The following is a 27,868-nucleotide window of genomic DNA, read 5'->3' as shown; positions in this document are numbered from 1 at the left end:
TTTTTAAACTACCAGGAAATTCCTTACCTTTCTCTGTCTTTTGTCTTTGTAACCCCAGAAGGCTCCTATCTCTCAGATCCCATTGTGAGTCATTCTCGAAAAAAGCTGGGTAGTGGAATGAGCAGATGTTCTGAGAGTTAATGTGCTCTCATGGAAAGAGCATCTTGGGGGCCGTCAGGCAATCTCGATGAGGGCCAGGCTCTGCTGCCCCCCTGTCGTCTAGTACGTCCTGTAGTGAGGCAGCGCCTCATGGTTACGCGCATGGTTTTGGAACTCACACACTTGGCCCATGCCTCTTACCAACTGGGTCCCCTTAAACAGGTTGCTGATTGCTCAGCCTCAGTCCTCTATAAAATGGGGATAACAGTCATTTTTACCTCAGAGTGGTTGTGGGGGTTCAGAGGGTCATAGTAAGCACATAATGAGGGCTTAGTAAATCTTCCTGGTAACCTTAGATTTTTCTTTATTAATATAAATCAAGGGGTTGGGATTATCGGGCCAGCAAGGTCAGTTCTGGCACCAGTCCCCACCAAGATCATCTTTTCCGTAGTTTTTCTATATGAATCCTCGGGGGAAGCTACCATTCTGTCTGTTACTAAAAAGCTGCATTCTTCTTGAGGCATTTGTCAACGACATCCTCACCTAACTAGAACTTCTTCTGCAGGTTGCCAGTGTGGACCCTGGTGAAGGCTGGCCCCCTGTCACTGGAGTTATTTCCCCCCTTTCTACCAACAATACAGTTCTCACTGTGTTCTGCAGCGAGGAGGCTGAATTTCCAAGACACTTTCTCCACACAGCTGTGGCGGAGGACCCCCCGGGTGCAGCTTGCCTTTTTTCTGATGTTTTGGATGTTGTGTTGAATCAGACTCACGATTTACTGGAAGATCCTGCTGCCTCAGGTAAGCTTCTGACTAAGTGTTCCACGCCAGTGGGTCACAGTGTTTTTCAGCACGAGAAGAGTTTTCACTGTACTGTTAGAACCTCCCACCTGGGATAAAACATAAAAGTAAACTGTAGTGCTTCAGGTAGTTTCAATTATCATTTTTTATTGAAATCCTGAAGCACTTCTGAGGGGGCCAAAGGCTCTGTGAAATCGCTTTGAAATCAGAGGTATCAGATGAAACCTGGATCTTAATAAAAGGAATGTAAAACTTACCATTCTGTCTACCTTTCGGTTGTTACATTGTTACTAGTACACAAACCGTATTTATGCTAGGTAGATAAAAGGCAAATCAATTTGGTATTCTTTCCATGTATTCATCTCTTCAACAGATTTATTGAGCGCCTGCTGTATGTCAGGCACTGTTGTAGGTTCTTGGACTAGGTCACAGAAGGAAATTGGTCTCTGTTCTCATGGAGTTTACCAGCTAGTCAGGGGAGACAAGACAATAAACTAAAGAAGGAAGTTATACGGTATATTTGAAAGAGATAAGTGCTATAGAAATAAAACAGGAAAAAGGAATGGGGAGCATTAGGGGTGGAAGGTTTGGACAGGGCTGGTTGGAAAAGTGGTATTTGAGCAAAGGCTTGAAGGAAAACGGTAGGTAGAGAACATTCCTGAGAGGCCACAGCAGGTGCCAAGGCTCTGAGACGCGTGTGCGTCGGGTGCGTTTGAGGAACAGCCAGGAAGACTCTACACTTCGGAGCAGCATTTTTCCTAGACACACGGGCGGGTGGAGTCCGTGCAGGTGCAGGAATGTTGTTACCGCGGCGGCTCTGTGTGTCCCTGGGAAGAACGCGGTCAGGCTGCGGGACGACCCGGACGACCTCGGCGCTGGTTCTCATGCCTCCTCCTCTCTCCCTCGCTCCTGTCTCTGTAGCCCCTCCGGTTCCAGAGTGGGCCCAGCGGGAGCTCGGCCGCGAGTCCCCCGGAAGTGCTGCTGTGGAACAGTGGTTTCCGCGCTCGAACCTCAGTGGTGCCAGTTCCGAACTGATGGAGTCATTTGGGTAAAACTTTTTAAATTTCTCGGGTATTGGTAATGGAAATCAGTGCTGAGTTCATTTGAATCGTGTTGGTTGTTGTTTTTTGTAACAGACCACATTTTATGAATATAATTCCATAATATTAAAAACTAATTACAAATCATGGAGAGTATTGTTTAATGGGTACAGACATTCAGATTTTCAAAACGAAAAGTTCTGGAGATGGAGGTCATACTTATTCAACACTATGAATGTACTTAATGCCACTGAACTAGACATTTAAAAGTGGTGAAGATGATAAATTCTTATGTGTATTTTACCACATTAAAAAAAATGGGAAAAAGTAAGTACAAAAGTAAGATACTCTCTGGGCCGGCCCGGTGGCTCAGGCGGTTGGAGCTCCATGCTCCTGACTCCGAGGGCTGCCGGTTCCATTCCCACAGGGGCCAGGGGCCAGTGGGCACTCAACCACAGGGTTGCCAGTTCAGGTCCTCGAGTCCCCCGGGGGATGGTGGGCAGCGCCCCCTGCAGCTAAAGGTTGGACACGGCACCTTAAGCTGAGCTGCCGCTGAGCTCCTGAATGGCTCAGTTGGTGGGAGTCCGTCCTTGTCAACCATAGACAGGGTTGCTCAACCACAGACAGGGTTGCCGGTTCGACTCCTGCGGGGGATGGTGGGTGGGCTGTGCCCCCTGCAACTAGGAACAGCGACTGGACCTGGAGCTGAGCTGCGCCCTCCACAACTTAAGACTGAAAGGACAGCCACTTGAGGCTGAATGGCACCCTCCGCAGCTGGGGTTGAGGGGACAACAACTTGACTTGGAAAAAAGTCCTGGAGGTGCACACTCTTCCCCAATAAAGTCCTGTTCCCCTTCCCCAATAAAATCTTTAAAAAAAAAAAAAAAAGTAAAATACTCTCTTCTGTTATGTATGTGAGAAAATATTTAGTATTAAATTTATAAAAATGAAAAATAGCAAACTTGTATAATGCAGCTAAATTTGTACTGAAAGGAAAATTTAGCCTTAAACTATGTTTTAAAGAAGAAAAATTAAAAACCAGTTAGCTAAGGGTTCAACACAGAAAATAATACAAGAGAGTAAACCCAAAAAAAAGAAGGAAAGCAATAATAAAGATAAGAATAAAAATAAATGAAATAGGGGCTGCGTGTGGCTCAGTTGGTTAGAGCACAGGCTCTCAACAAGGCTGCCGGTTCAATTTCCCGCATGGGTGGTGGGTTGTGCCCCTGCAACTAAAGATTGAAAACGGTGACTGGACTTGGAGCTGAGCTGTGTCCTCCACAACTAGATTGAAGGACAACTACTTAGAGCTGATGGGCCCTGGAGAAACACACTGTCCTCCATTATTCCCCAATAAAATTTATTTAAATAAAAAAAAAAGGATAGACTAATCAGTAAATGGTGATGTGACAATTGGCTACCCAGAAGAAAAAAGATTAAAAATTAGATTCCAACTTCACAGCATACACAATGATAAATTCCTAATAAATTCAAAAATCAAATGTGAAAAGTAAAACTTTAAAATCATGAGAAGGAAAAGATCAGGCTAGGGATGGATTTCTGAAGACGTAAACAATTTAAACCAAAAATAAAAATATATGGTCATAATTCGTTTTAAAATTTTTGTGTGATGAGAAAGACTAGCCATAGACTTGGGTAGCTATAATCCATATCACCAACAAAGGATTAGTTTCCAAATTAGTACAGAGCTCCTGAAAATAAGAAAAAGACAGGCAATCCAATAGAAAATTGGGCAAAGAATACAAAGAAGCAGTTCTAATGAGGAAATCCAACAGAGCAGTAATTTAGAAAGAAACTCAGTGTAGGCAAATGCAAATTAAAACCACAGTACGTAAAAGACACAAGATTCTATTTTATACCCATTAGATTGTCAAAAATGAATAAGTCTGCTAATGATAATGGCAATGGCACATAGAGAATTGAGAACACTTTGCATGATAGAAGTGTAACTGGTTACAACCATTTTAGAGAACAATTTGTATTCGTAGTAAAGCCGAAACGTCATGTACTCTGATACGCAGCCCTTCCACTTCTAGGTGTCTTCACTAAATTTTTGCACCAACACAAGGAGAGCTATATACTAGACTGTCATTGCCAGTCACTAATAGTGAAAACGTGGATAGTATCAGCTGACCTTCAGCAAGGAAAGGGATAAACTGTGGTATAGATGTACAACAGAATATTATATATAGATTAGTAAAATGGAATAATAAACTAGAGCTATTTATATGCACATAAAAATACGTTGAGTGCAAATAAAAGTGCAAAGAATGGTGCTATATAATTTTTAAAAATTTACAACAAAGTAGCAATTTATGTTGGTTTTGATCCATATGTATGTCTATAAATAAGATACAAAAATCTAGGAATACCTCTGGGAGGAAGGGATTGGAAAAGATTGAATGGGGTTTTCTCTGTGTCTATAATGCCTAATTTCATTTTAAAAAGATCTGAAGCAGATATGGCAGACTGTTAGCATGTGTTTAATCTTGGAGGGAGGTGCACACACTTATCATGTAATAATGCTTTCTCTACTTTGTGTTCTGGAAATGTTCAAAGTTTGAAAATATTAACAGGAAAAAAAAAAGGCAAAGCTCCCCCACTGTCAAAGGAAACACCAGCACACTTAGTAGAATCAACCTGCTTCAGACCTGTTGCAGGTATTTAGCTGGTAGCCCCAGCAGGTTCAACTCATGGTACCGTAACTTTCTCCTAAATCAGATAATACCAGGTAATGGAAGGTAGTGAGATACAAATAACGCATTTTGAATATTGTGCCCTTTTTTGTAATATTGTTAGTACCCACTTCCTCCTCTTCTCAGCAATCCCAAATTAGTTTATAACATTGTAAAAGAATGATTCAGAAGTCACTGATGTTTATTATATCATATTATATCATCTTGTACTTCAATGTACGGATACTGAGTGATAAATAACTATGGAAGCCCAGAAGTGACATTGTTGCCCTAATTAGACATGTACCCGAGGACATGGAGAAACTTATTAATAAAGTCAATACTATATGTAATGATTAATGGTTTTGTGAACAGGTAGCTTCTGCCCCTGAGTTTGTTCAAATTATAAATGAGGAAAGGGACATTACCCTTCTGAGAAAAAATATTTTTGAAGGCATCTTGTGGGGACAATCTTTTGATTGGCTTTTAAAAGGATAATGCATTTTGTTGTTACTGTCGTTTTGTCTTTAAAGCATTTTGGAAAGTCAGAATTGCGGCTTTATACTAGACATTTCACTTGTTCACAGGTTACTACAGGCTGCCTCCTCTGGTAAGGAAGAGTCTTCCAAGACTGAGAGTGAATTAACACGCTGCCTGTCGGAGCTCTACCTGAGAAAGTCTCGTGAAGAACCAGCTTTGTCTAACCAGGAAGACAGCAAAAAGAACGTATGTACTTAGAAGGATGTTCCTGGAGCGGTCCTTTTTGAGACTGTATGCTTTAAGAGATTGCCATTCCCTAAAATGAGATTGAAATGGTAACTGAAGGACAAGTTCTGAAGTTTCGAAAATGAAAATCATTACGTTAGTACAACAGTGATTAAAGAGTTTAAAAGCCACAGTCCTACCTTCCTAATGAAGAAACCATTTTCATTTTACTTATAAACAAATTTAAATACAACTTTGTGGGCTGCATACAATTTTGGTTCATCTGCTGCCTTGCCTTTCAGTTACTAAGCCACGTCAGTGCATAACGAAATTTACAAAATTCTTAAGTTGTTGAACATTTAGATGGTTATTTTATCATTATAAATTATACTATAGTGTACATCATGCATATAATTTGTTTAGTGGTTTCCTTAGCATAAGTTTCCAGGAAAAGTTATTGCATCAAAAAGTGGGAAAGTAGCTCTTGGTGAAGACTTGTAACCGTGATCATTGGGTGATGCCAAAATGAGTCTGTTTGGCATTTCCCTTGTGTTAAATCATCTAATCGCATCGAGATGTTTAGTCCTAAACTTCAGTGAAGAGAAGAGCTCTCTTTCTGCCCTGTGTTGTAGGTAGAAGGAGATGCCTAATTCAGAACATTCTGAAGGGATATCCCTTCATGTCTACATCCTTGGACAGAATATTTCATCTGAATTAGAGTAGTTTGTTGGTGTTTTGTGACTGAAGCAGTTCTCTGGATTCCATGGGAGTCACAGTTATGTTACTTTTCCTCTGTGACGTTTGATAGGAGGTGTCCCTCGGACTCCCATGAGGCAGAAGATGAACACCATGTGCCGTTCTTTGAAGATGCTGAATGTCGCCAGGTTGAATGTCAGGGCTCAGAAGTCACATCCAGATGGCAGTCCAGATACCACCGGGGAGAAAGGGATCCAAAAGACAGCTGTGGAAGAACAGCGGATAAACGGGAAAAACAGAGGAGAGCACTAGGAAGTCGTAATCCTAAAGGTATGCATTCCTGACTGCTGTAGCATTTTGGTGTCTAAGTGAATGTGAACTCTCATACCTTCATATTTTTATACATTTTAATCAGATTGCTCAATTAGGGAACATTTATTGAATACTGTATGCCTGCAAGGGTATCCTGGGGAGTACAATCAAGTCCTAAGATAACGTCCCTCCTTAGATTTCTGATCAAGCTGCAAAGAACACTATGAGTGGATATATATCTATATCTGTATCTCTATCTATCTATCTATCTATCTATCTATCTATCTATCTATCTCTCTATCTATATATATATAGTGAACTAATAAAACTAATACATGAGAGAGCCAAGCGTCCACAACAGAAGCAGAGACAATAGGAGTGGAGAAAGGGAAAGTCAGTGTTGGGCTGGAACAGGCTGAGCAGGCTTCTGAAGCCTGGGGAGCCCAGGTTCAACTCTAAGGGATGAGCAGGGTTGAGATGGCAAGAAGGTAAGAAGTGTGTGCCGGACACGCAGTGACATAAGCACGGTCACAAAGAAGGGCTGTGGCTCGGCCATAGGACACGTGGTTAAGGACGTTTCAGACCTTTGTGATAAAAGGTTCCTGAGTAACGTAGGCCTAGGTTGCTGAGGTCTTCAAAGTTAGTCCAGGAGCTTTTATTCTCCTTTCCTTCCGTTTTTTTTCTTTTTTTTTAATGATAGGTTGAATTACAGTCTGTTTTTGATTCTCAGGGTGCGTTCTTTTGCTCACACCGACAGAGCCAGTCCTGTGGAGTGATTGTGACGTTAGCTTATGAATTTTGGGCAACAATGGAATGATGTAACCTTTGTCTTCTTTTGAAAATTCTGGAATAAAAGTTTGTTGCTCCTTTAAAGACTTTTTCCCTGAGGAATGCTAGATCCGTAATGATAATCAGTTTGAGTAAAACAGACATCTTTAGTGAGCTAGTAAGGGAGACAAGAATTGGGGGAGACATTCAAAGGAGAGCAAATTCAAGACAAATTTCTGCTGTCTTTTTCACTTTATTATTGTTTGTTTATGCCTTTCCCTCTCTCTTCCCTCTCTCTTTTTTTAAATTGCTCAGTCTTGCTATACATTTCTCTAGTTTAAAAAGAATAGAGGAAGAATTCTTTTCAAAGAATCATTTTGTTTCTGTTGCTCTCTTATTTCTTTTTTTCTATTCATTTCTGTCCCTATCTTTATTGTTGCCTCCTTTCTTTGTTTTTTGAGTTTCGTGTTTTGTTTATTTCTTATGTTGGCCCCTTAGCTAATTGGTTTTAAGTTTTCTTTAAAAGATATTTAAGTGTAAATTTTCCTTTAAGTATAGTGTAACTACTTTGTACAAGTTTGCTATTCTCTGTTTTCATTGAAACTTAATTCTAAATATTTTCTGACATCCTAACCTAAAGGAATGTTTTATTTTTGTAATTACCTTTTAATATTTTGATTGTGTGGCAGTGTATTCTATAAGATATTGATTCTTTAATTTTTGCTGAAACTCTATGGCCTAATTAATATATGGTTAGGTTTCAATATTCCGTGTGTACTTGAAATTAATATGTATTCTCTAATTCTTGGTACTTAGTTCTATACATATCATTACATCGAGTTTATGAATGTTTGAATATTCAACATTCTTAATTTTTTCTACTTGTTTTGTCTATAACTGAGATAATTGTATTATAGTCTTCCACCTTACAAATTGTCAAAATTTTCTTGTAATTTTGCCAATTTTTAAATCATATATTTGAGGCTTCTCTGTTAGGTTCATACAGATTCAGAATTGTTTTTATCTTCCTTGTGATTATGTCTTTATGACAACTTTTTTATTTATTCCTAATAACTTTAATGCCTTAAAGTTCTTTTTTTTTTTGGTATTAATATAGCGGTGCTAGCTTTATTTTGGTGAGTGTTGAGACTAGTTGTCACTTGTGCCAGGCTTGGGGCGGCTTAGCGAGAGGTATAGGGCATGCTGAGGCCAGCCATTGCTTGTTTGGGGGTTTGTGAACCTTTGAGAGATTTTAGGAAAAGTCCACAGCTGAGTTGAGGCAGGCCGCTCACATGGAAAAGCCAACTTCATAGCTTCTTCTGAATATCCTTAGTTAGAGGACTTCTGGTCAGCTACTCTTCAGGTGGTTCTCAATGGTGGTTCTGTCATTTAAATAGAATTTTGACATGTTTGTGGGAGGAGACAGTACAGCATTGACCTATTCCACCATCTTCACCAGAAGTCCTCAATTTGACGGTGTTTTTTTAACAGATTGTAAAACTGAAGAGGCACTGCTATCTTATATACATGAAAATTACCAAAAGTCTGTGGCCACAGGAGAAACCGTGTTGTATTCAAGTGCTCAGAACATGATCTCAACCATTAAAGCATTCCTGAAGTCCAAAGGCACCAAGGAGTTAGAGGTAAGAGAGCCCAGATGTTATTGTGTGTCATACATGTAATTGTTGCTCGTTGCTGGGTTTGGTTCATAAGGTTATTATGCAGTACGTGATTCACAAATTAATAAGATGCGCAAGGAGGTGAGCGCAGTGCCGGAGCTTGGAAGGTGGGCATGGTGAAGGCAGAAGTCAAGGAACGGGTCTAAGTGGGGTAGTGACTTGTGCGTCTCCTCTGGTGAAAGCTCTGTCAAATAACTGATGCCTGGCTCCCTCCAGACCAAGTGAAACAGGTCTCTGGGGGTTGAGACCTGGGCATCTGCACTATTACAAAGCTTCCTCACGGATTCTCATGCACAGGGAATGTCCCAAACCACTGTTAGACCACGTTACTGCTTTCATTCACGGTTAGTGAAGTTGGGCTCCTCTCTAGTGCAGAGGACAGTTGTTTACGAGGTCTCAGTCAGTACTTCATGGACTCGTCCTTTAAGAACGTTCCAGTCTATTGGATCCCTTGTCCACTTGCTCTCATACTTCTTTACCATGTTCTTTTAAAGATACGAAAGAGGAATATTCATTGCACTGTTTTTCATTCAAACGAAAGAAGGGGGAAATTTGTAAGGAAAGGTACTTACCTTCTTCGGGCTTGCATCACCTGTGCAGAAATTAGAAATAATGATAAATAATGTAATATTCTCCTATGTAATACTTTTGTATTTTCAGATGAACTGCCTGAATCAAGTGAGAAATAACCTCTTAAAAACGAGCAAAAGTCTTAGACAGAATGTAGGAGAAAAACTGGATAAAGAAGACAAAGTCAGAGAGTAAGTACTGTCTTTCTTTTTTAAACCATTACTCCAAAACAAAGCTCCAAGATTTGCTTGTATCCATTTAAAATAGATTTCCAATTGCTTGATGAGGCTTTTGGTAACAGATTCTTTTTGATGTGCTAATATGAAGTTTGATCACCTATTTACCTGCTAACCATATCATCATTTAGAGAAAGCATTGTTTCTTCTCCTTTTTGGGTTGTCACTTACATAAGTAGACCTATGCTTAAGGAATGGTCTTTTGGTTCCATGTCATTCAAAGTAGATATAACCCAATACGTCTTTCTTTCAAGGTGCCAGCTTCAGGTGTTTCTTCGTTTGGAGATGTGTCTGCAGTGCCCTTCCATGCATGACAGCATAGATGATACGGAGCGGGTAGTGGAAGAGGTGAGGACGTAGTTTAGTGCCCCCCGGATATGCCGTACATGCTTTCAGCTTTCCTGCAGAGCGCATGTGGTAATTTTGTAAAATCTCTTTCAGGTGTCAGACTTGCTGCGCATGGTGTGTTTAACTGAGGATTCAGCGTACCTAGCAAAGTTTCTGGAAGAAATTTTGGAATTGTAAGTTTGATGACTACTAATTGAACTTGACAATCATTCACCAAGAACTACGTTGTTTCAGAATTCCGGAATCGGAAGGACTGTTTCTCCTGCTGGGCGAGGGGGGATTAGGGAGGCTGGATTGGGCGCCTGACTGTTCCATGTGTAACCAATCTTCTACAGGTACAATCGACTCCATCCCAAAGACGCTTGGAAACCTGTACCACAGCCTGGGGTTCGAGATTCCTCAGAAGCTGGTTGGTGTCCTCCCTACAGATTTTTTAAGTGACGACTCCATGACACAGGAGAGCAAGTCACCACTTCTTTCTGAGCCTCGCAGATCCGTGTCGGGTGCCACGGAGTCTGAGCAGCTGGAGGAGCTTCGTACCAGATCAGCTACGAAGAGAAGGTGAGAGGCTCAGGGAGTCACAGGAGATACTTGTACTGTTACGGTTCTGACAAAGGGCATGTTTAGACCAGAGGCCAGTTGTCTTAGTTGATAATTTATTGAAGTGATCGTTGCCCTATGTCAGAGGCACAGAAGCCAGGTATTGGCATTCCTACTGTACGTTCCCTGGATAATAGGAAGGGTCAGGAGCATGTGACACTCTTCGTATTGCCTGGGAACACGCAGTATTTATCATATGTCCTTCTGGCCTGTCCACAGGCGCTCTCAGGACCTAGGAGACTTTTATGGTTTCAGCTTGTTTTTCAAATTTCCTTTGATGCTTTTCATTGTTCATAACTAGTTGAATATATAGTAGTTACTTTCAGCTGGTGTGGAATTCTGGAGTGGCCATGTTTTGGTATAAATTCAGGCCAATACTAAGATAACTGACTTTTATGTATTAAATGCTTTATTTTACACACTAGTTCTAGTCTAATTTAACTATTTGTAATCTCTGTTGATTGTGTATTGACTGTTTCTCTCTATGTTTAAAGGAAAAATGCATTAATAAGACATAAAAGCATCACAGAGGTCTCGCAGAATCTGCGACAAATTGAAATTCCCAAAGTGTCGAAGAGAGCTACCAAAAACGTAAGTCATTTCCGAGATAAGAAATGGTACTACCAGAGTTGTTCTTCTGGCACAAGTAACATAATAATAAGAATGAAAGGCAGTGTGTCTACATTCGGGAAATGGATAGTAGAGCACACAGAAATAAAATTAGATATTTTTATGAATGTGTATACGACTGTAATCCAAGGAATGAAGAAATATAAATATGTTGAAGATTAACCTTTTTACCCCAAAGTGTGACAGTTAGAGGTAATAGAAAGAGAACAGCAAGCAAAAGTTAGGAATGAGTCAGTTGATTAAAAATCTTTAATGTGGACAAGAAAGCTCATAAAATAGTCACTAACAGAAGCAAAGAGGTCATTGAAAAATAATGTGCAATCATAAAGAACTTTCGCTGCATACCAGAAAGTGCTTTTTAGTATGTATGTTTTATTTCAATAACAAGTTTTTAAAAAAGCGGGGGTTGTGGGGGAAGCCATGAAGCCAGATGGCAATTGTTTTGTGGCCGTGGATGTAAGGACTTGAGGTTTTGTCTTGCTAAGGAAGGAAGAGATGAAGAATGCGTTGAAACTTTTGAACTGCCAAAATTATTGAGAAGAGTTAAAATTCTGTGAGAACTAGCTTTAGAAGCATTCATCATTACCGTAATGGTTTGCTCTCTTTCTTGAGATTTATAGCTATCCTTTGGAATTGGAAGTGGGTTTCTTTTAAAAAGTAAGTGGTGTCGCTTTCTCAGGAGACCTTAATAAGTAGATAAGATGCAAACCTTATGTATCTTGGAACCCTGACTGGAGAGTGGGAAATCCAAAAGTGGACCGTCAAGGGGTGTCAGATCTCCTCTCGCCCTAGACCTTACATTGATTTGCAGTCATTCATCACTGTTATAATGAATAATGCTTCTAAAGTTAGTTCTCCAAGAATTGAAACTTTTGTTTCAGGTCAGCCAAGAAAGTTTACTGCTTTAAAGTAGATTTACTGAGATCAGGATTTGATTTTTGTTAATAAAGAACATCATTTGATAAGTTTCTGCCCCTATATGGTAGTTCATTCATCAGATACTACAGTGGCATAATTGAAAAATCAAACCAAAAAAATCTTTAAAAACAATTCCATTGTTGATGTGTCTGGATTTTAGACTCTTGAGTCCTCTAAGATAATAGCAAGTAAGTAGCAGTTTCATACAGAAACGTTCCTAAGAGTATAGCCATCCTCTGATTAGGTTATATGGGTTTTCCCTTAATTTTGTTAGTTATAAAAGTTATACATAATCATCATTAAAAAGTTGAAATTATATGAAGTTGAAAGTTAGAGTTGAAAGTTAGAAGTATTCACTGATGACAGTTGGTTGTGTATATTCCCAGGTCCTTTATATACCAACAGTCCACACCAAAGGTTTAGCTATACCTTCTGCACACACATGCAATTAAACATTACAAATGGTTAACCCACTATCCTTATTATTCTGGGGTTTTTTTTGGTCTTTTTTTTTTTTACATTTTCCCCATCACGGACCTCTTTCTGTTTGTATATGTAGGTCTTCCTTCTCTATACTGCCTAATTCTTTTAATGTCTGCACTGGGTGGATGAATCATAATTTGTCTTGTCTGTTTCGCTCTTTGTGAAAATTTGCGTTCCTGCAGCAATAAGATAGCAAGAAGTTTATTAGTAAAAGAAAGTACACGTGGCTGACCCAAGAGAGGGAAGCAGCCCCTTAGGGTGTTTTTATTTCGTATTATTACAGTGCAGCCTTCAGTGTTCTTGGAACACATCTCTCCTTTGTGCATTTTACAGCTGTTTCTGTTATGGATGCCTTAGTGGAACTGCAAGGTTCAAAGGGTTTCATGTGGGTTTTTATTCTTTTGCTTTAAATGAATGCCTGTTTTCTTATTGGTTTCTCCGTTTTCAGGGGAGTTCTCGCCCTACACTTCAGCAGCCTCCAGCGCCAGTGAAAGATACAGTGCAAGGTATGGTTTGTTTTCTCGGTGTGCGTTATCTGTTGACTGGAACGACTAATATATTTTGATTGCATGAGTTTAAGCAGCAGCACACAGTTATAAATTGTAGTTTTGTATAGTTGTTGGTTAATGAAATAGGTCCAAATACCGTGGGGCTAGGAGAACAAGGTATTCACGTGGTCTCAAAATATTGCTTTCTGCAAAATACCTGGCCTGAATCTTTTTAACAAACACCATTATCGTGAAAGGCCAAAAAGTGGGGGAAAGGCAGTGAAACTGGTTTCAATGAAATGAGTTTAAGTGTGGCAGCTAAAGGTACTACGTGACCCCTGACCGGATCTAAAATTGAAAAAGAAAAAAGCTGTAAAGGCTATTGAGCCAGTAAGACAAATGTGAACATGGCTAATGCTAGCTGAGAGGCCGTTGTTTCTTAGGGGCGCAGGTGCTGCAGCAAAGGGAGCTGGAGAGTTGTGTCTGCACTTGCCTCTGCAGAGCCGAGGGGTGGGAAATCGCATGAATGGAGAGAGAGGGGTGGAGGGAGAAAACACATGTTGACAGTAGCTGAATTTTAACCATGACTTTGCTTATTGTGTTTTTTTTATAATTTTCTGTAGCTAATAAACTTTCCAGAAACCTGGGAAAAGCACAAAGTATCAAATCAAATTTAGCTGTCAGGTCATAAATCAGTTTCACAGACAGCCTAAGGCAGGTAACAGGGACTCTTATGTGGAGATAGAGAAACATGTTTGAAACTTTGATGTGTTACTGTTGCCGTTACCGGTAATGTGTGTGTCACTGACGGGAAGACATAAGGGCTCCTCCCAGTGTGCGGATCCTACTTTACTTGGTTTTTATTTAAAAGACTTGCTCTTAGAAGACTTTACCCTTGGTGAATTTTTGAGTAGCTGCCACCAGGCCATCTTAAGATGAAGGTGCCATCCTGCTAGCTCTGTCAGGTGTTTCTTGACTCTTCAGCTATTTTTCCTAACTTTGAGTCTAGATGGTCACAGCTTTCAGCTGTGGAGTCAGGAAGAGAATTGAAAGTAACCCAGAAAATCAGTAGAGTACTCATAAGAAGAATGAAATCTGCGAAACTGCAAAGAACAAGTTTCTCTCTACTTGATGCTGAGCTGAATACAAAGCAGCAAAAAGGTCCAAAATGAGAAAAAGCATAACACAGGGATGTATTAAAAGGACCATGAACTGTGTTAGCCAGGCTTGCACTTAAGAATTACATCTATTTCACAATGAGTAAAGCTTCTGATTGAGTGATGTGGGCCTCCCTTGTTCTCCTGAAAAGTTGGGTTTGAATGGAATTTGTAAGAGTAAATAGTTTTAAGGTACCACGTGAGTATAATATTTAAGGAAATCCTATTTGTGTCCATTGGGTAGTCAGTCTGCAGATGGTTTCCTGAAGCAGCTTCTGTGTTTTGGATACCTTCTAATAAATGACATAATAAATAGGTCACTTATTAGTGCTAATATTTGGCTTTCTTTCTCTTTTATGCATTAATGCTTTCAGAAGTGACCAAAGTTCGAAGAAATCTCTTTGAAGAAATGTCTCCTTCCAAGAGATCGGTAAAGCGGGGGTTGCCTAGAAGCCACTCGGTGTCAACTGTGGAAGGTCTGGAGTATAAACTTGACAACTGCCAGAGGACCAAAGGTACATTTCAGAGTAACCAAGAGACAGGGGGCCAGTGATACCAATGTCTGAGCTTTCTCAGGGGTGCTTTCTGCCCAGAAAACCTGTGTTTCGTTTTTTTCTTATGAAAGGGTCATACTTTTCTGTTTCTTTGTATGCTCTGTCATTTTTTGTTGAGAATTGGATACTGTGAGTACAATGATGTGATAACTGTGAAAATCAGATTCTCCCACTCCTGAGGGATTGCTGCTGATCTTGGCTTATTGAGGGCTGTAGCTATATGTTTGTGTCTTTTTCAAACTATTTTTGCAAAGCGTGTACTCCTTGTGTGTGGTCTCTGAAGTTTGCATTCTGTTGGCTCTATGATTGGCCAGTGACCTGACAAATATTTCCATAAATATCTGGCTCCAGAAAGGAAAAAACAGAAAGGTGTTCCTATCCCTTTAAATCTTCTGATAGATGCAGCGGGGGGAAGAGAGGGTGGAAACCAAGGGAAGTGTCTGCACTGGCCCCATGGGGATCCACTAATGTAACCAAAGTGCACAACCCCAAATATGGATGACAACTATGTGTGGTGTCAGGGTGATCACTGCGTAAGGTATATAAATGTCTGATCAGTGTTGTACACCGGAAACTAACATAATGTCATAAAATACATTTAAAAAAATATATTCAGTCACAAGGTCCCCACTGTCTGCCCTACCGCCAGCCAGCTGCCCCCGGAATGTGGGCCTGGCTCCCCACAGCTGCAGTGGGACTGAGTAGAGGGGGGTGGTAGCTGGTTGGCACCCGCCCTCCCCTCACCGAAGATCAGTGCCTCTCACTCATGAGCACGTCCCTGGTTGTTAGAACCCCTTGTACGTGCTGAATCGCTGCCCTTGCTTCTTTCCAGATTCTCTCTCTTTGATTTCTGACAGCTTACGATTGTCTGGGTGTGGATCACTTTGACCCTTTATCCGACTTGGGGTTATTGAGCTTGGATGTGTCATGTCTTGCATCAAGCTTGGGAGGTTTTCAGCCAGCCTATCTTCAGATATTCTTTCTGCCTCTTTCCCTCTCCTCTCTTTCTGCGACTCCTAGTGTGTGTATGTCGTTATGCTTGATGGTGTCCCGTAGATAATATGAGAGAATTTTTCTTCATTCTTTTTCCTTCCTGTCCCTCAGACTGGATAATAACCTGTCCTCAAATTTGTACATTCTTCTGCACCTCAAATCTGCTGCTGAGCCCCTCTAATGAATTTTTCATTTTAGATATTATATGTTATAGGTATCATATTTTTTAGTATATGCTTACAATTTAGATATTTTATTTTTCAACTTTAGAGTTATATTTGTTTTTTTATGATTTCTGTTTTTTTATGATTTCTGTCTCTTTATTGATATTCTCTATATGGCAGGTCATCAGTGTCATACTTTCTTTTAGTTCTTTAGATATGGTTTGCTTTAGATCTTTGAACATACTTCAAATAGCTAATTTGGTCTGGACCTCCTCGGGGATGTTACCTATTGACTGGTTTTATTTTTGTCTTGTGTATGGGCCATACTTTGTTTCTTTGCTGTGCTCATTTGTTTTGTTGACAACTGGACCATTTAAATAATATATATAATGAGGCAATTCTGACAATCAGACACCCAACTCCTCCTGCCAGGGTTTGTCGCTACTGCTTCCATTTGTTTTGTGACTTTCTGGAACTAATTCTTTAAACTGTATTCCATAACGTGTAGCCCCTGAAGTCTCTGCTTGGTCAGCTAACAATTGGCCAGAGGTTTCCTTAAATTAAATGCCTGGAACCGTTCAGTTGCCCAGCCTTTGCGTAGGGCCCTACGTGTGTGTTGGCTCATGCCTTCAGTCCTCAGCCGGGAAGCTTACCGCTCTCCTTCCTCATTTCCCAGAGGCTCAAGGTCAGCCAAAGGTGACAGTGTAGACCCTTCTTGGGTCCGTCCTTGGCATACACACAACCCTAATGTACCTGGACTCCCAGGTTCCCCGAAATGTTCAGAGGTTTGCAGAGTGCCCTGCGGACATTCCCCAGTTTTCCCATTTAAACTGTTGGTCAGCTTGCTGTTTGCCCCACGTGTTATCACCACCTCAGGCAGCGCGGATGTTTACAGTTGCTGATTTTTTTAGTAAATGCTCCCTGGGAAGAGGTTGTTTGTCCTGGGTGAGTTCCGAGTCAGGTCAAATAGAGACAAACCTCGTGAGTGGCACTTTCCAGGGAACTGTCAGACAGGCCAAATAGTGAGTTAGCTGGGCGTGGGGCATGGGGGGCCATTCGGCCCCACCCGGAGGCTCCCAGGCTATTGGTTTTCACCATGACCGCAGGCTTCTGTTTCTCATGGTACCATAGGGTGGGCAGAGAGCTTTGGGACTGGGCCAAGTTAAAGTTCCACAGAGCTCACTGTTCTGACTGAGATCCCATCATGTGTGTTGAATAAATACTCCCTGGATTGGTGCAAACTGGGTAATTTCCAGAGTTCTGGGAAAGTTGAGTTTGACCATTTTTACCAGTGTTCTCATTCCTTTTACGGGGCAGAGTTTAGAAGCCCTTATTCCGCATTCCTGCTGCCGTCACTCCTCTCCCCTGTCATTGTGAACTCCGTAAAGACCAGTCCTTCCATGAGTAGCTTGGCTACCTCTTCTACTGAGAAAATTTATGCCTGCTAGATTTATCTGAATATTAAATATGTTAACATTCAAATGACACATCAGCAGTTTCATATACTTAAATACAAGAACTACCAAGTAAGTGGACAGATGTGTTAGCCCTAAGAAGTGAGGACTTTTCATTTTTCCTGGCTGCTTATTAGATGAGAATGCCATAATAGTCAATATTTGCTTATTTATTATTTAATCTCTAAAAGTGCTGGTACAGACCTGTAGCACATTAACTTGAGTCCTGTGATTAGACCTTGGTCCAAAGATCTTGAGATCCACTCCAGCTAAGTAAGAAGTCTTACCTAGGGTCACACTGCTCCCTTGGCCTTGCGGCTGCTTCTGGAGAAGTGAAATGGATGCTGCTTACATTCTAGGTTATCATCACACATTGCTGACTAAGAGTGTGGCTGAGACTCCAGTGCACAAGCAAATCTCCAGAAGGCTGCTTCACAGACAGATCAAGGGCAGGTGAGTGACCTCATGCCTCGGCTTCCTCAGGCACCACCAGCTCCCTGATGACCTTTGGGGCCACCGTGTACCTTCTCATGACCTCCGTGACTCAAGTCATAACTGTTTTGCTTGTAACCAGAGCATCCTACCGACTCTGAGCGCTGGAGAACGGACAGAATGCACTTAAACCCTGTGTCCGGCCGCTTTCACGTGGCGTAATTGTTTGGAGAGTTATGCATGTTATTATTGCATGTAGCAATAGTTCATCTCTTTTCATTGCTGAGTAATACCCCGTGGAATAGATATGCCACAAGCTTTAGATCTGTCCTTGTGCTTACACGGGGAAGGAGGGAGTGATCACTACAGCTGGACACAGCTGGAAGTCTCGCATCTCAGCGTGGCCTGTGCTGACAGGCGGTGCAGCCACAGCGTTCCATGGCACTTGCTTGGGGCGGCGCATTGTGATCTGAAAGCGTCTGTCTGTCTTGCTTGCTGCCCCTTCCCTGGTCCTTTGGCTGGAGAGAGCCAGCTTTCCTGAGGGCAGTCTTGGTGTATTCGGGTGGTCAGCTTCTCCAGCACTCAGTCTGGGATCTGTGAAGCAGAAAGCCGATTCCAGGAGCTCACTGCCCTGGCTCTCGGCCCCGAGTCCCCAGCCAGTCTGCCTCTTCCCTCCGCCTTTGAGCCTTCCTTCCACTGGCTTCACATAGAATGTCCAGGGTTTTCAGCGGTGCCGAATATGAAGCCTCAGGAGAAGCATCTCTGCTGTGTCTGGGCAAGACATTATTGGTGTGTAGATTTTACACATTTGCGCGAGTTTATCTGCAGGATAAATTGCAAGTAGTGAAATATGTGGGTATTAGAAGGTATACATACTGCAATTAATTCTGATGTAAAACTACTTTCCAAAAAAAAAGTTTTAATCATTTCACTCTTGACAGGTATGGGAGTGCTTGCCAACACTGGTTGTCTGTTACCTTGGGAGGAGTGAAGCTGTGTGTCTCTTTAATGTGTTAGTTAAGAATTCATTAATAATTCTGGTTCTTTTTTCTTCCTCAAGGTCCTCTGACCCTGGTCTTTATATTGATACTGTGGAAGAGACCCCAGAAAAAGGAGGTAGTATCACTTACTTTTGTTTTTGGGTTTCAGGTTTTTCGAGTTTTATCTGTTTTCTCTGAAAACCTTTCTGTATGGGTGTTTGCTGTCGTTCAGCATACCCTAAGATAGTTCTCAGACACAGTGACAGCTCTGGCCCTCAGTGCACAAGTAAACAGTGACTGTTGACTGGTTGTGAGCACAGAGTGTCCTGAGAGAATTTCTGCAGAAGAAAAATTTTTACATAACCCCAGAACTCAGAAATACTCTCCTAACATTTTCGCTTTATGCTACTCTTACAGGTAGTTGTTTCTAATTTTAAATTTTTTTACAAAACTCACTAGACTTTACACACTGTTTTGACCCTGCATCATGGCAGTTTCTGAGACGGTCTTGAGGTGACACAGTCTATTGATTTCGTGGTTTTTTTGCACCTCTTTGGGGCCAATATCATCCCCCTCTTAGCTGTGTCACAACAGTTAAGTCTCAAACAATAGCTTGTCACATTTCCATCTTGTATGTAGTGTCACATAAATTTACCCATTTCACACATGGGAAAATGTCCGGCTTGCATGTCTCCTTGGTGACTGTGATTCTTGTTTTGTAGAAATAGGTTTGAGAAGAAGTCCTCGAATCAAGCAGTTGTTGTTCAGCAGGACAAATTCTGGTTCCTTCTATTCTGTGTCTCAGCAGAAGTCTCGAAGTGTGCAAAGAGTTCACTCATTCCAGCAGGACAAGTCAGGTAACATATGTGCCTACCTGTCTTCAGAAGGCCACGCTAACTTGGCGGGAAGTGTTTTGGGGAAAGGGAGTATGAAATTAGACATCTTGTTTCTTGACATTGGAGAATCAGAACGGCGATGTATACAGTGGTACCTCGGTTTCGAACGTCTCCATTGATGAACATTTCGGTTCATGAACGCCATAAACCCGGAAGTAAATGCTTCGGTTTTCAAGCACGCCTCAGAAGTCAAACATGTCACGCGGCTTCCACTGAGTGCGGGATCCTGAGGCATAGCTGTCGGCTGTTTTCCAATGTTTCAGAACTCGAACGGTCTTCCAGAATGGATTACGTTCGAAAACCAAGGTACCACTGCATTTGAGATTCAGGGCAATTATGCCCTCGGTCATTAGAGTCACCCCTTTGGATTCTTACAACCTGTCATGCAAGAGGAATTTACCTGTAATTTCCACCATGGGCTTATGTCCTACGCTCAGGTGTCCCAGGTGGTAGGTGATACCTCTTTGTATGTCATCAATTTTTTTATCCATCATTAGCTCGGATCATCAGAAATGTGTATTTACAATTACAAATTAAATTGGTTTTGTTGCCTATGTTTTTCCATAGGGGTTAATTGCGGTCTATCTAAAATGCAATAAGGCAGCAATCGTTGTAGAGTTGATGACATAATTAGGTGGGATTCCACCCACTGTCGCTCTGAAAACTTATTGTCTTTTTTTTGTATGAATTGTATTGTTGGGTGGGCAGAATTTGAAAAAGAATTAAATATTGTTACTGTTTTTTACTTGCAGACCAAAGAGAACATTCTCCCATCCAGAGTATTCAGTCTCCTAAGAGGCTTCTTTTCGGGGCGGTGTCTGAGGTGACCAGTCCCTCAGAGGAGGGTTCAGCTCGAAATAAAAGGCCTTCAAGAAACACTGTGGAGTCTCAGATGCCTACAGCTTATCAGGTAGAAAATGTCTACAATGTTTAACATATTGCAGTGTTAGGGAACACAGGGGCATGGTCGAGGAAACCCACTGAGCCCATCAGGGAAGAGAAAGCCAAAGAAATTTGGGGTGGTCGGGGTTGAGCCATCTGAATGATTAGTGGGTAGATGAGGACTTACGCACGGTTTGGCTGAGGCCACATTGGAGAGAGACAGAAATGATTACCCATGTGACCCGTTAGAGACCTGGGAGTCATCCTTAATTTTTCTTTTCCCTCCCCTCCGGCATAGGCAGTCGGTCCATCCTGCCCATTTTGTTTACAGACTACATCTTATACCCATTTCTCATCCTCCATCCGTGTAGTTCCTGCTTTAGTTCACTTCTGCCTGGAACATTTCAACCACTTTTTCCCTTTTCAATTCATCCTGCCCCCAGAGGTCAGAGTGAGCTTTGTGACCACATCAGATGCTCCTCTGACCACATCACTGGTGAAAACTACGCAGACTCTTCATCTGTTAAATCAGGGTTTACTAAGTTTTACTAACATGGAACCCTGTGCTCAAAAAGAATGACCTTTGATTGAAAACAACTTCTTAGAAGTTGTGGGAGGCGGCAGAGCTGTGGAGGCTTTGAACCACCAATCTTCAGACTGGCTTCATTCCGGCAACCGCCTTAGTCCTCCTTCCCTCAGCTCACACTCCACATGGGGCCGGGGAGGTGGGCACTGAAGAAACAAAAGCAGTAATGGTTTTCCTTCCACTTGCTGTGTTAATCAAATTAACAGAGACAGATTCTAACAGAGGAAAAATCCAGTACATGTAGATTGGGGATTCACATGAGCATGAAAATTCCAACTTTGAGTATAAATGACATCTTGAACAATACAGAAGGGGGAAGGGTGTTGGATTTCAGAAGTGAGAATGGGAGACTTATAAGTAATTGAGGAAGAGTGTTAGCAAATGGCAGGCATCTCAGAAATAATGGGACACGGCTGGTATCTAACTGACAGGGCTCCACCACACTGACTCAGATTACGTGAACTTGTTAAGATTTCTTTCTTGGGGGGTTTTCATTTGAATGTGTTAGGCAGGCAATGAGGAGGGTCAAAGTTTCTTTCTGAATCTTTTTTCTCTATATCCATCTTACAATCAAAATTTCAAAAGGCAAAACTATGGTTCCCCTCAGTACCTTCTTTGAAACTTTAAACTTTCACATTCCAGAATCTAAGTTGGTATGTTGCTCCATATTTCATTCAGCCAATTATTTAGTCCTGAGAATCAGTCAGTTTAAATGGTTCATTCTCATTTCCAGTGGGGTCCTCAAGTGAGGTCTATCTTGTATAAGCTAGGTAAGTTCAGTTTGGAGGGTTGCAGCCAAATTCCAGAAATTCAAAGAATTTAGGATATACATGTTTCTATACATGATTATCAACCACACATAACAGCGTCCACTTCCGCCACCCATAGCACTACTTCCGCCACACATGGGCGTTCACTTCTGCTACACATGGGCGGTCTGTTTGAGTGTCTTGTTTTTTACTATAAGTGCATCACCGGCAGGGCAGCTGGACGAGCTTCTGCGTCAAGCAATCCTTCACGTCTGCTGTCATCTCACTCACTCTCTACAGGACTTTCTCAAACTTTCTCTGGGCTCTTCAGTCCTTGAACTTCTCTCTCCATGATCCTTCCCCATTCTCAGCAGGGGACGTCCCCTCCTGGACAGAGAAATAAGAACCATCTGACGTGAATCGCCTCATTCCAGCCACAAAACCAGCCCCTTCTCCCAGACAAGCGTCATCTGCTACTTGTGCCTTGGGTCCCACTTCTTCTCACTGTTCCAGGGACCCTCTGCAATCACTATACAATATTTTTCCCGATATCCCCCTCCTGTCTCTCTTTACTGACTTATTCCCATTTGCTTTGAACATGCTCAGATTTTACCCTTTTTATGCAAAAGACTCCTTTATTCTTCTTCCCCGCCTTTTAAAAACTACTCTAGCATCTCATTTCAATCAGTGACTTCCAAAAAGTCTCTTCCACATCTAATAAAGTTAAGCCTCTAATATAATGTAGATTTCTTATCCCTAGTGTTTGTTATTTTTTTAATATTGATGGAAAGATTGAATTAAAAATAATGGAGGGGCAGGGCAGTCAGGTGGCTCAGTTGGTGAGAGCCCAAGCTCTGGGCCACAGGGCTGCCGGTTCGCTTTCCACATAGGCCAGCGAGCTGCACCCTCCGCAACTAGAATGAAGACAACGAGCTGCAGCTGACTCCCAGGCGTTCGGAGGGCTCATTTGGCTGCAACTAAGATTGAACACAGCACTTTGAGGTGCACTGATGCAGAGCTCCTGAGTGGCTCAGTCGGTTAGAGTGCGGGCTCTCAACCCCAAGGTTGTTGGTTCGACTCCTGCAGGAGATGGTTTTTGTGCAGTGCCACCTGCGACTAAGGTTGAACACAGCACCTTGAGCTGAGCTGCAGCTGAGCTCCCGGGTGGCTCAGTCGGTTAGAGCGTGGGCTCTCAATCACAATGTTGCCGGTTCGACTCCCGCTAGTGATGGTTTTTGTACCGCGCGCCCCCTGCATCTAAGATTGAACACCGCACCTTGAGGTGTGAGCTTCCGAGCGGCCGGGTGTCTCAGTCGGTTAGAGCGCGGGCTCTCAACCACAAGGTTGCTGGTTCGACTTCCGCAGGGGATGGTTTGTGTGCCGTGCCCCCTGCGAATAAGGTTGAACTCAGCACCTTGAGCTGAGCTCCCGGATGGCTCAAGTGGTTAGAGAGAGAGCTCTAACCACAAGGATGCCGGGTTCAATCCAGTAGGGGGCGTATTGTGTGTGCCCTCTGCGACTAAAATTGAACACGGCACCTTCCCTTGCTGAGCTGCCCAGAGCTCCCGGGCGGCCCAGTTCCTGGGCTCCCGGGTGGCTCCGGCTCCCCAGCTCCCTCCCTTGCTCCCAGTGGCTGGCTGGGATTCCACTCACCTCACATCCCGAACTCCAGATTCCCTCCCTTGCATTAGGTCTTTCTGCTGAAAGTAAAATTCATGCCTGCCTATCTCGCTGTGTTTTTTGCGCCCCCCTCCCTCCGTCCTCCATTTTCTTGACTCTATGCCTGTGCAGAAATGGTATTCCATCATTCTCTTGACTATCATTCTCTTGAGATTATCAATTGTAGAGACAACAGATGTCTCACATTGCCTATGGTGCTTATGTACATTTTTCCAAGCTGAACTTTGTATTCTGGATTGTTCTTTCTCATATTTGCAGTACCTTCTTGCCTTCTGTATCGATATCCCTTGCTCCACTGCTCCACCTCCCTCTTTCACACACAAACACGCATTGTCCAGAACACACTAGGTGCTTAACATGTGAATTCAGTGCCCCCTAGATGACATGTCACCTAGAGAGTACTTTAAAGATTAGAGCAGTGGTCTTTTTGAGTCTGATAGAAGCAAGGCATATTGTGTTGGGTTGTGCACTTGAAGTCTACATCATCGACCAATGTCACCCCAGTAAAGCTCATTGGAAAAAAGGTGTATTTCCCATGCTGTATCTTTACTAGCTAAGACAGTACCTTATTGAATGATAATTTCAAAAGTTTCTGTGTCAGGAAAACAAACTAAGATTGGATACTACATTTAGTGTTGGTGCTGGAAAAAGTGGCCAAGGAAAATCTGAGTCCCGTGTTGCAAGTGGAAACATGTCACTATTTGAAATGCAAGTTCAGGTCATTCCTTTGGTTCTCTATAAAATCTCATACTTGCCCTTCTAATCATCTTAGGAGTTAATAAAACAGTCTTTAGACTATATGGCTTATGACGTTCAAGCACTGAAATAGCCTCTTTCTTACAGACTCCTAAGAAATGTTACTGGAAATCTCCCAGCTCTTCTAAAGCTACACCCAGAAGGTTCCCTCATACACCCCGGACTCCATCATACACCCTTGAAAGGTCCCCGGCAGCAACTACACCCGCCAAACAGGTCCTTCTTGAGTCCCCAGAAGTGTCCTCCTCACATGACTGGAATTCACCCTCTCCACCCAAAGTCACTCCTGAGCAAGGATGCTGTGTGCCAGTAGGTGTTGCCTCTGTGCTTGGAAAGATACCCACAACTCCCAGAAGGCCACATGGCCCATCCCCCGGATTTGTGCAGAATTCTTCCCAGCCGTCTTTAGTGAATTCCAGTCCAGAAAACACCTCTTGTCTGGCAGTCCCAATGGCATCAACTGCCCAGACCCACGGTGAGTGTGTGACTCCTGCCAGATACTCTCTTAGATCACCTTCGCGGGCGGCAGCCTTGGGGAAGCAAAGTGAAACTGCCCTCACGTGCCTACGTCCGATTCAGACTCACCAACACCCCCACGTCGCCGGAGCTTCTCAGGCCAAGGAACTGGCACAGAAATGGAAGGGTAAAGCTGTGAAAACCCCAAAGAAACCAGGAGACACAGCCGTGACTTCACCTGTTTCTTCAGAGGAACCTTTTACCTCTCCCTTATGTGACATTTCCAAGAGTCCCCTCAGGAACTCTTCGACAGAACCTCATTCCACTGGAGAACTGGATTGGGAAGAGTCCCAGAAATCATCCAGCGTGGCCCCACGTCTGTCCTGTCTTGCTCCTTCAAGTCCCCGCAAAATCTCACAGACAGCTAATTCTGACATCATCCCCCCTCCGCCGCCTCCTACAATTGGGAGAAGGCACGGAAAGGCCTCCTATCCTGAAAGCTGCTTCCTGGAGCGCCCGCGCCTCACCTCTGTTGCTCCTGGACTTGGTGTGAGTGACACACCAGATGCTAGAAAAGGCCAGAGGGAAGTGAATGCCTCTCCTCAGGCTCCTGCAAGTCACGGTGACCCTGGGCCCGGCTTCAGGAGTGAGTGGCACACGGCCTCTCCTTCGCCTGTTGCTGGGGACATGGAATGTCTCCCTCTCCTGGAGGAGGCTGAGCGCCACGGCAGTGACGACTTGCATAGCCGCGTTCCTCCCATGGGAGAAGGTGAGCGGTTAGGGGTGCTGGTTGCCTATAAGCAGCCTTCTCCGTCTAACCCTGGGCTTCCCCAATCTCCGCCTGCCTGTGGGCCCAGCACCCCGCCAACAGCTTCCTACGCCCTGCGCTGCACGGCGGACAGAAGGCAGCGCCAGGCTGCTGCACGGTTACGGAATCTGGACGCTTCGAGTCAGCTCCCAGAAGCCCCTGGCAGCCCGCAGACCTACGAGGTAGAGCTGGAGATGCAAGCGTCTGGCCTTCCCAAGCTTCGGATTAAAAAGAGAGACACCAGCTCTGGGTCAGAGGCCAAGCCCCTCGGCAGGGAGGCCCTCCCTGGTCTCAGCGTGCCCAGAGGCAGCAAAGCTGAAACAGCCTACGTGTCACCCCCCTGCCTTCACCCCTTGCACAGCACCCCGGGCAAGAGCAGTGGACAAACCTACATCTGCCAGTCCTGTACCCCCACCCGCTGCCCCTCGAGCACCCCCTGTCCTTTGCAGACTGACACTGGGCTTCCTTGGACCCCGTCTCCCAAGCACAGTGGGAAGACCACTCCTGACAGCATTAGGGATTGGCCCCGCAGGAAGAGGGCCGTGGCTTCCGCCGGGAGGGGCACCGTCAGCACAGAGCTTTCTAGCTGCGTGTCGCCACTCCCACTCGAGGCAACGGAGCGGGACCTCGAACTCGGTGGCAGCAAGACCCCCATCTTGGGGGATTTTGAGCTAGAGGGTGTGTGTCGGCTGCCAGACCAGTCGCCTCCCAGAGACACTGTGCCTGAGGCTGAGGAAGCCATTTCCTCAGGACAGTTTGGGCTGGGCTCCAGGAAGAGACACGTCTCTGCCAAGGAGGAAGCCCAGTGCCAAGCCAAGAGAGTCTGTGACAAGCAGAGAGAAGACTCAGAGGTTTGTACGTGTGAGGAAAATTCTCCAACTACAAAAATGCAACAGCGCACCCCCTGCACGGGGGACGGCGGAGTGTTCATCTCAGGTGAGTGTTGCCCTGTGCTTTCCGCCGGGCCGTGCCTGGCAAGCAGGACGAGTTGCTTCTTTAAAAGGCTCGGGCTGCCTTGTTGGGGACACCGCGGGGCAGTGCTGACCCTGTTCCGTCTCTTTAGGCTCCCCCCCACCTTCTGGCTGTGCCGCGCGGGGCTGCCTGTCCGCCAGTGGTCTCCAGGCTCTGACCCAGTCCCCACTGCTGTTCCACGGGAAGACGCCCTCTTCTCAGGCCAGAGGTAATTCGTGGACGGTCCTGGAGACTTTTGCCTTCGATCCTGTGGGGGACTCCCCGGAGTTAGCTCAGGCTTCCATGCAGGTGAATTTTGGGAGTCAGGGACTGGCCGAGTATGGGACAGAAGGCTTTTCCTGCAGTCAGTAACGTGCCTTCCCAAACTCCATATTAGCACTTGCGTGCATTTGAACAGAAACCCCCTCCAAATCCTAGCAACATACTGGAGCTCTTTGAAACTGGTGACACAAGTGGGCCCACAGTGTCCTGCTCACCTGTCGGAACTGGAGTCTGAAGAGGAGAGTGTTCGAGCCAGCCGTTTCGCTTTTCCCGCGTCCCTGGATGTTCTGTGTGACGGAGGAATGGCTGTTGCCTGGCAAAGAACGGGACTGAGCCCGTGACCTGCACTGGTTAGAAAGGTTTCCTTCTGGAACAGTGTAGGAGGTGGGGCCTTCATGCAAAACAGCATAAACCCCACAGGGCTGAGACAACAAGAGCGTACGACTCAAGTATGAGACGTTCTTTGCCCTTCACCGTCTGCTCGGTGCTGACCTTCAGGCTGGAAATGTGCGGCCCGTTCCTGCAGGAGAGCCTTCCTGTGTAACCCTCCGCAGTTTGCGCCCTCTTTTCCTCCCGCATGCTAAGTCTTCCTCCTGCCTTTTTCTAGATGCAAGCGTGGATGTGTTTCCCCCAGCGGCAGAGGAGTCTCCTTTCAGCCGAACACTCTCCAGGAGACGTGCCATCAGCAGGACGTACACACGGAAGAAGCTGATTACCTAGTAAGGATGGAACCGGCCAGGGGCCTTCTAACTGCAAACTCCCCTGGGCCTGTCCAGAGCCCCTGCAGCCTGCACAGCAGTGTTCTGTATAAGAGCACTTTTCTCGGGCTGTGGGGAGGTCCGGGTGGCGTGCCATACAGGAACTCGCAGCAGTGTACCCAGGGCCTGGCTGACCTGCACATGCGTAAGCCTGGGCTTAATGGAACTGGGCAAGTTCAGAATACGAAGGCAAAGTCACCCCGGGGGCCACCACCCACCTCCAGGTGCTGCCGGAACCAGCACTCCTGCCCCTTCTTAGGGA

The 27,868-nt window shown here is 44.0% G+C and overlaps 1 protein-coding gene across 1 annotated transcript in view; it reads left to right on the top strand.

Annotated features, from left to right (window-relative positions):
* The window catches only part of TICRR (TOPBP1 interacting checkpoint and replication regulator), a 33,952-nt gene extending 6,350 nt beyond the window's left edge, over nucleotides 1-27,602 (top strand). Inside the window, 21 exon segments of the mRNA XM_033100281.1 lie at nucleotides 665-899; nucleotides 1,821-1,947; nucleotides 5,223-5,361; nucleotide 5,519; nucleotides 6,149-6,295; nucleotides 6,298-6,366; nucleotides 8,608-8,759; nucleotides 9,456-9,556; nucleotides 9,856-9,949; nucleotides 10,043-10,119; nucleotides 10,283-10,510; nucleotides 11,044-11,140; nucleotides 13,029-13,086; nucleotides 14,600-14,740; nucleotides 17,750-17,843; nucleotides 18,883-18,938; nucleotides 19,525-19,659; nucleotides 20,451-20,608; nucleotides 24,439-26,551; nucleotides 26,679-26,795; nucleotides 27,456-27,602. Coding sequence (XP_032956172.1) covers nucleotides 665-899; nucleotides 1,821-1,947; nucleotides 5,223-5,361; nucleotide 5,519; nucleotides 6,149-6,295; nucleotides 6,298-6,366; nucleotides 8,608-8,759; nucleotides 9,456-9,556; nucleotides 9,856-9,949; nucleotides 10,043-10,119; nucleotides 10,283-10,510; nucleotides 11,044-11,140; nucleotides 13,029-13,086; nucleotides 14,600-14,740; nucleotides 17,750-17,843; nucleotides 18,883-18,938; nucleotides 19,525-19,659; nucleotides 20,451-20,608; nucleotides 24,439-26,551; nucleotides 26,679-26,795; nucleotides 27,456-27,568 — 4,452 coding nt within the window. The 3' untranslated portion in view covers nucleotides 27,569-27,602.
* Nucleotides 27,603-27,868: the final 266 nt, after the last annotated feature.

Source organism: Rhinolophus ferrumequinum, chromosome 28, assembly GCF_004115265.2.
Source record: "Rhinolophus ferrumequinum isolate MPI-CBG mRhiFer1 chromosome 28, mRhiFer1_v1.p, whole genome shotgun sequence".
NCBI lineage: Eukaryota > Metazoa > Chordata > Mammalia > Chiroptera > Rhinolophidae > Rhinolophus > Rhinolophus ferrumequinum.
The sequence above is the reverse complement of the archived record's forward strand: the minus strand, read 5'-3'. Positions and strand labels throughout refer to the sequence as shown.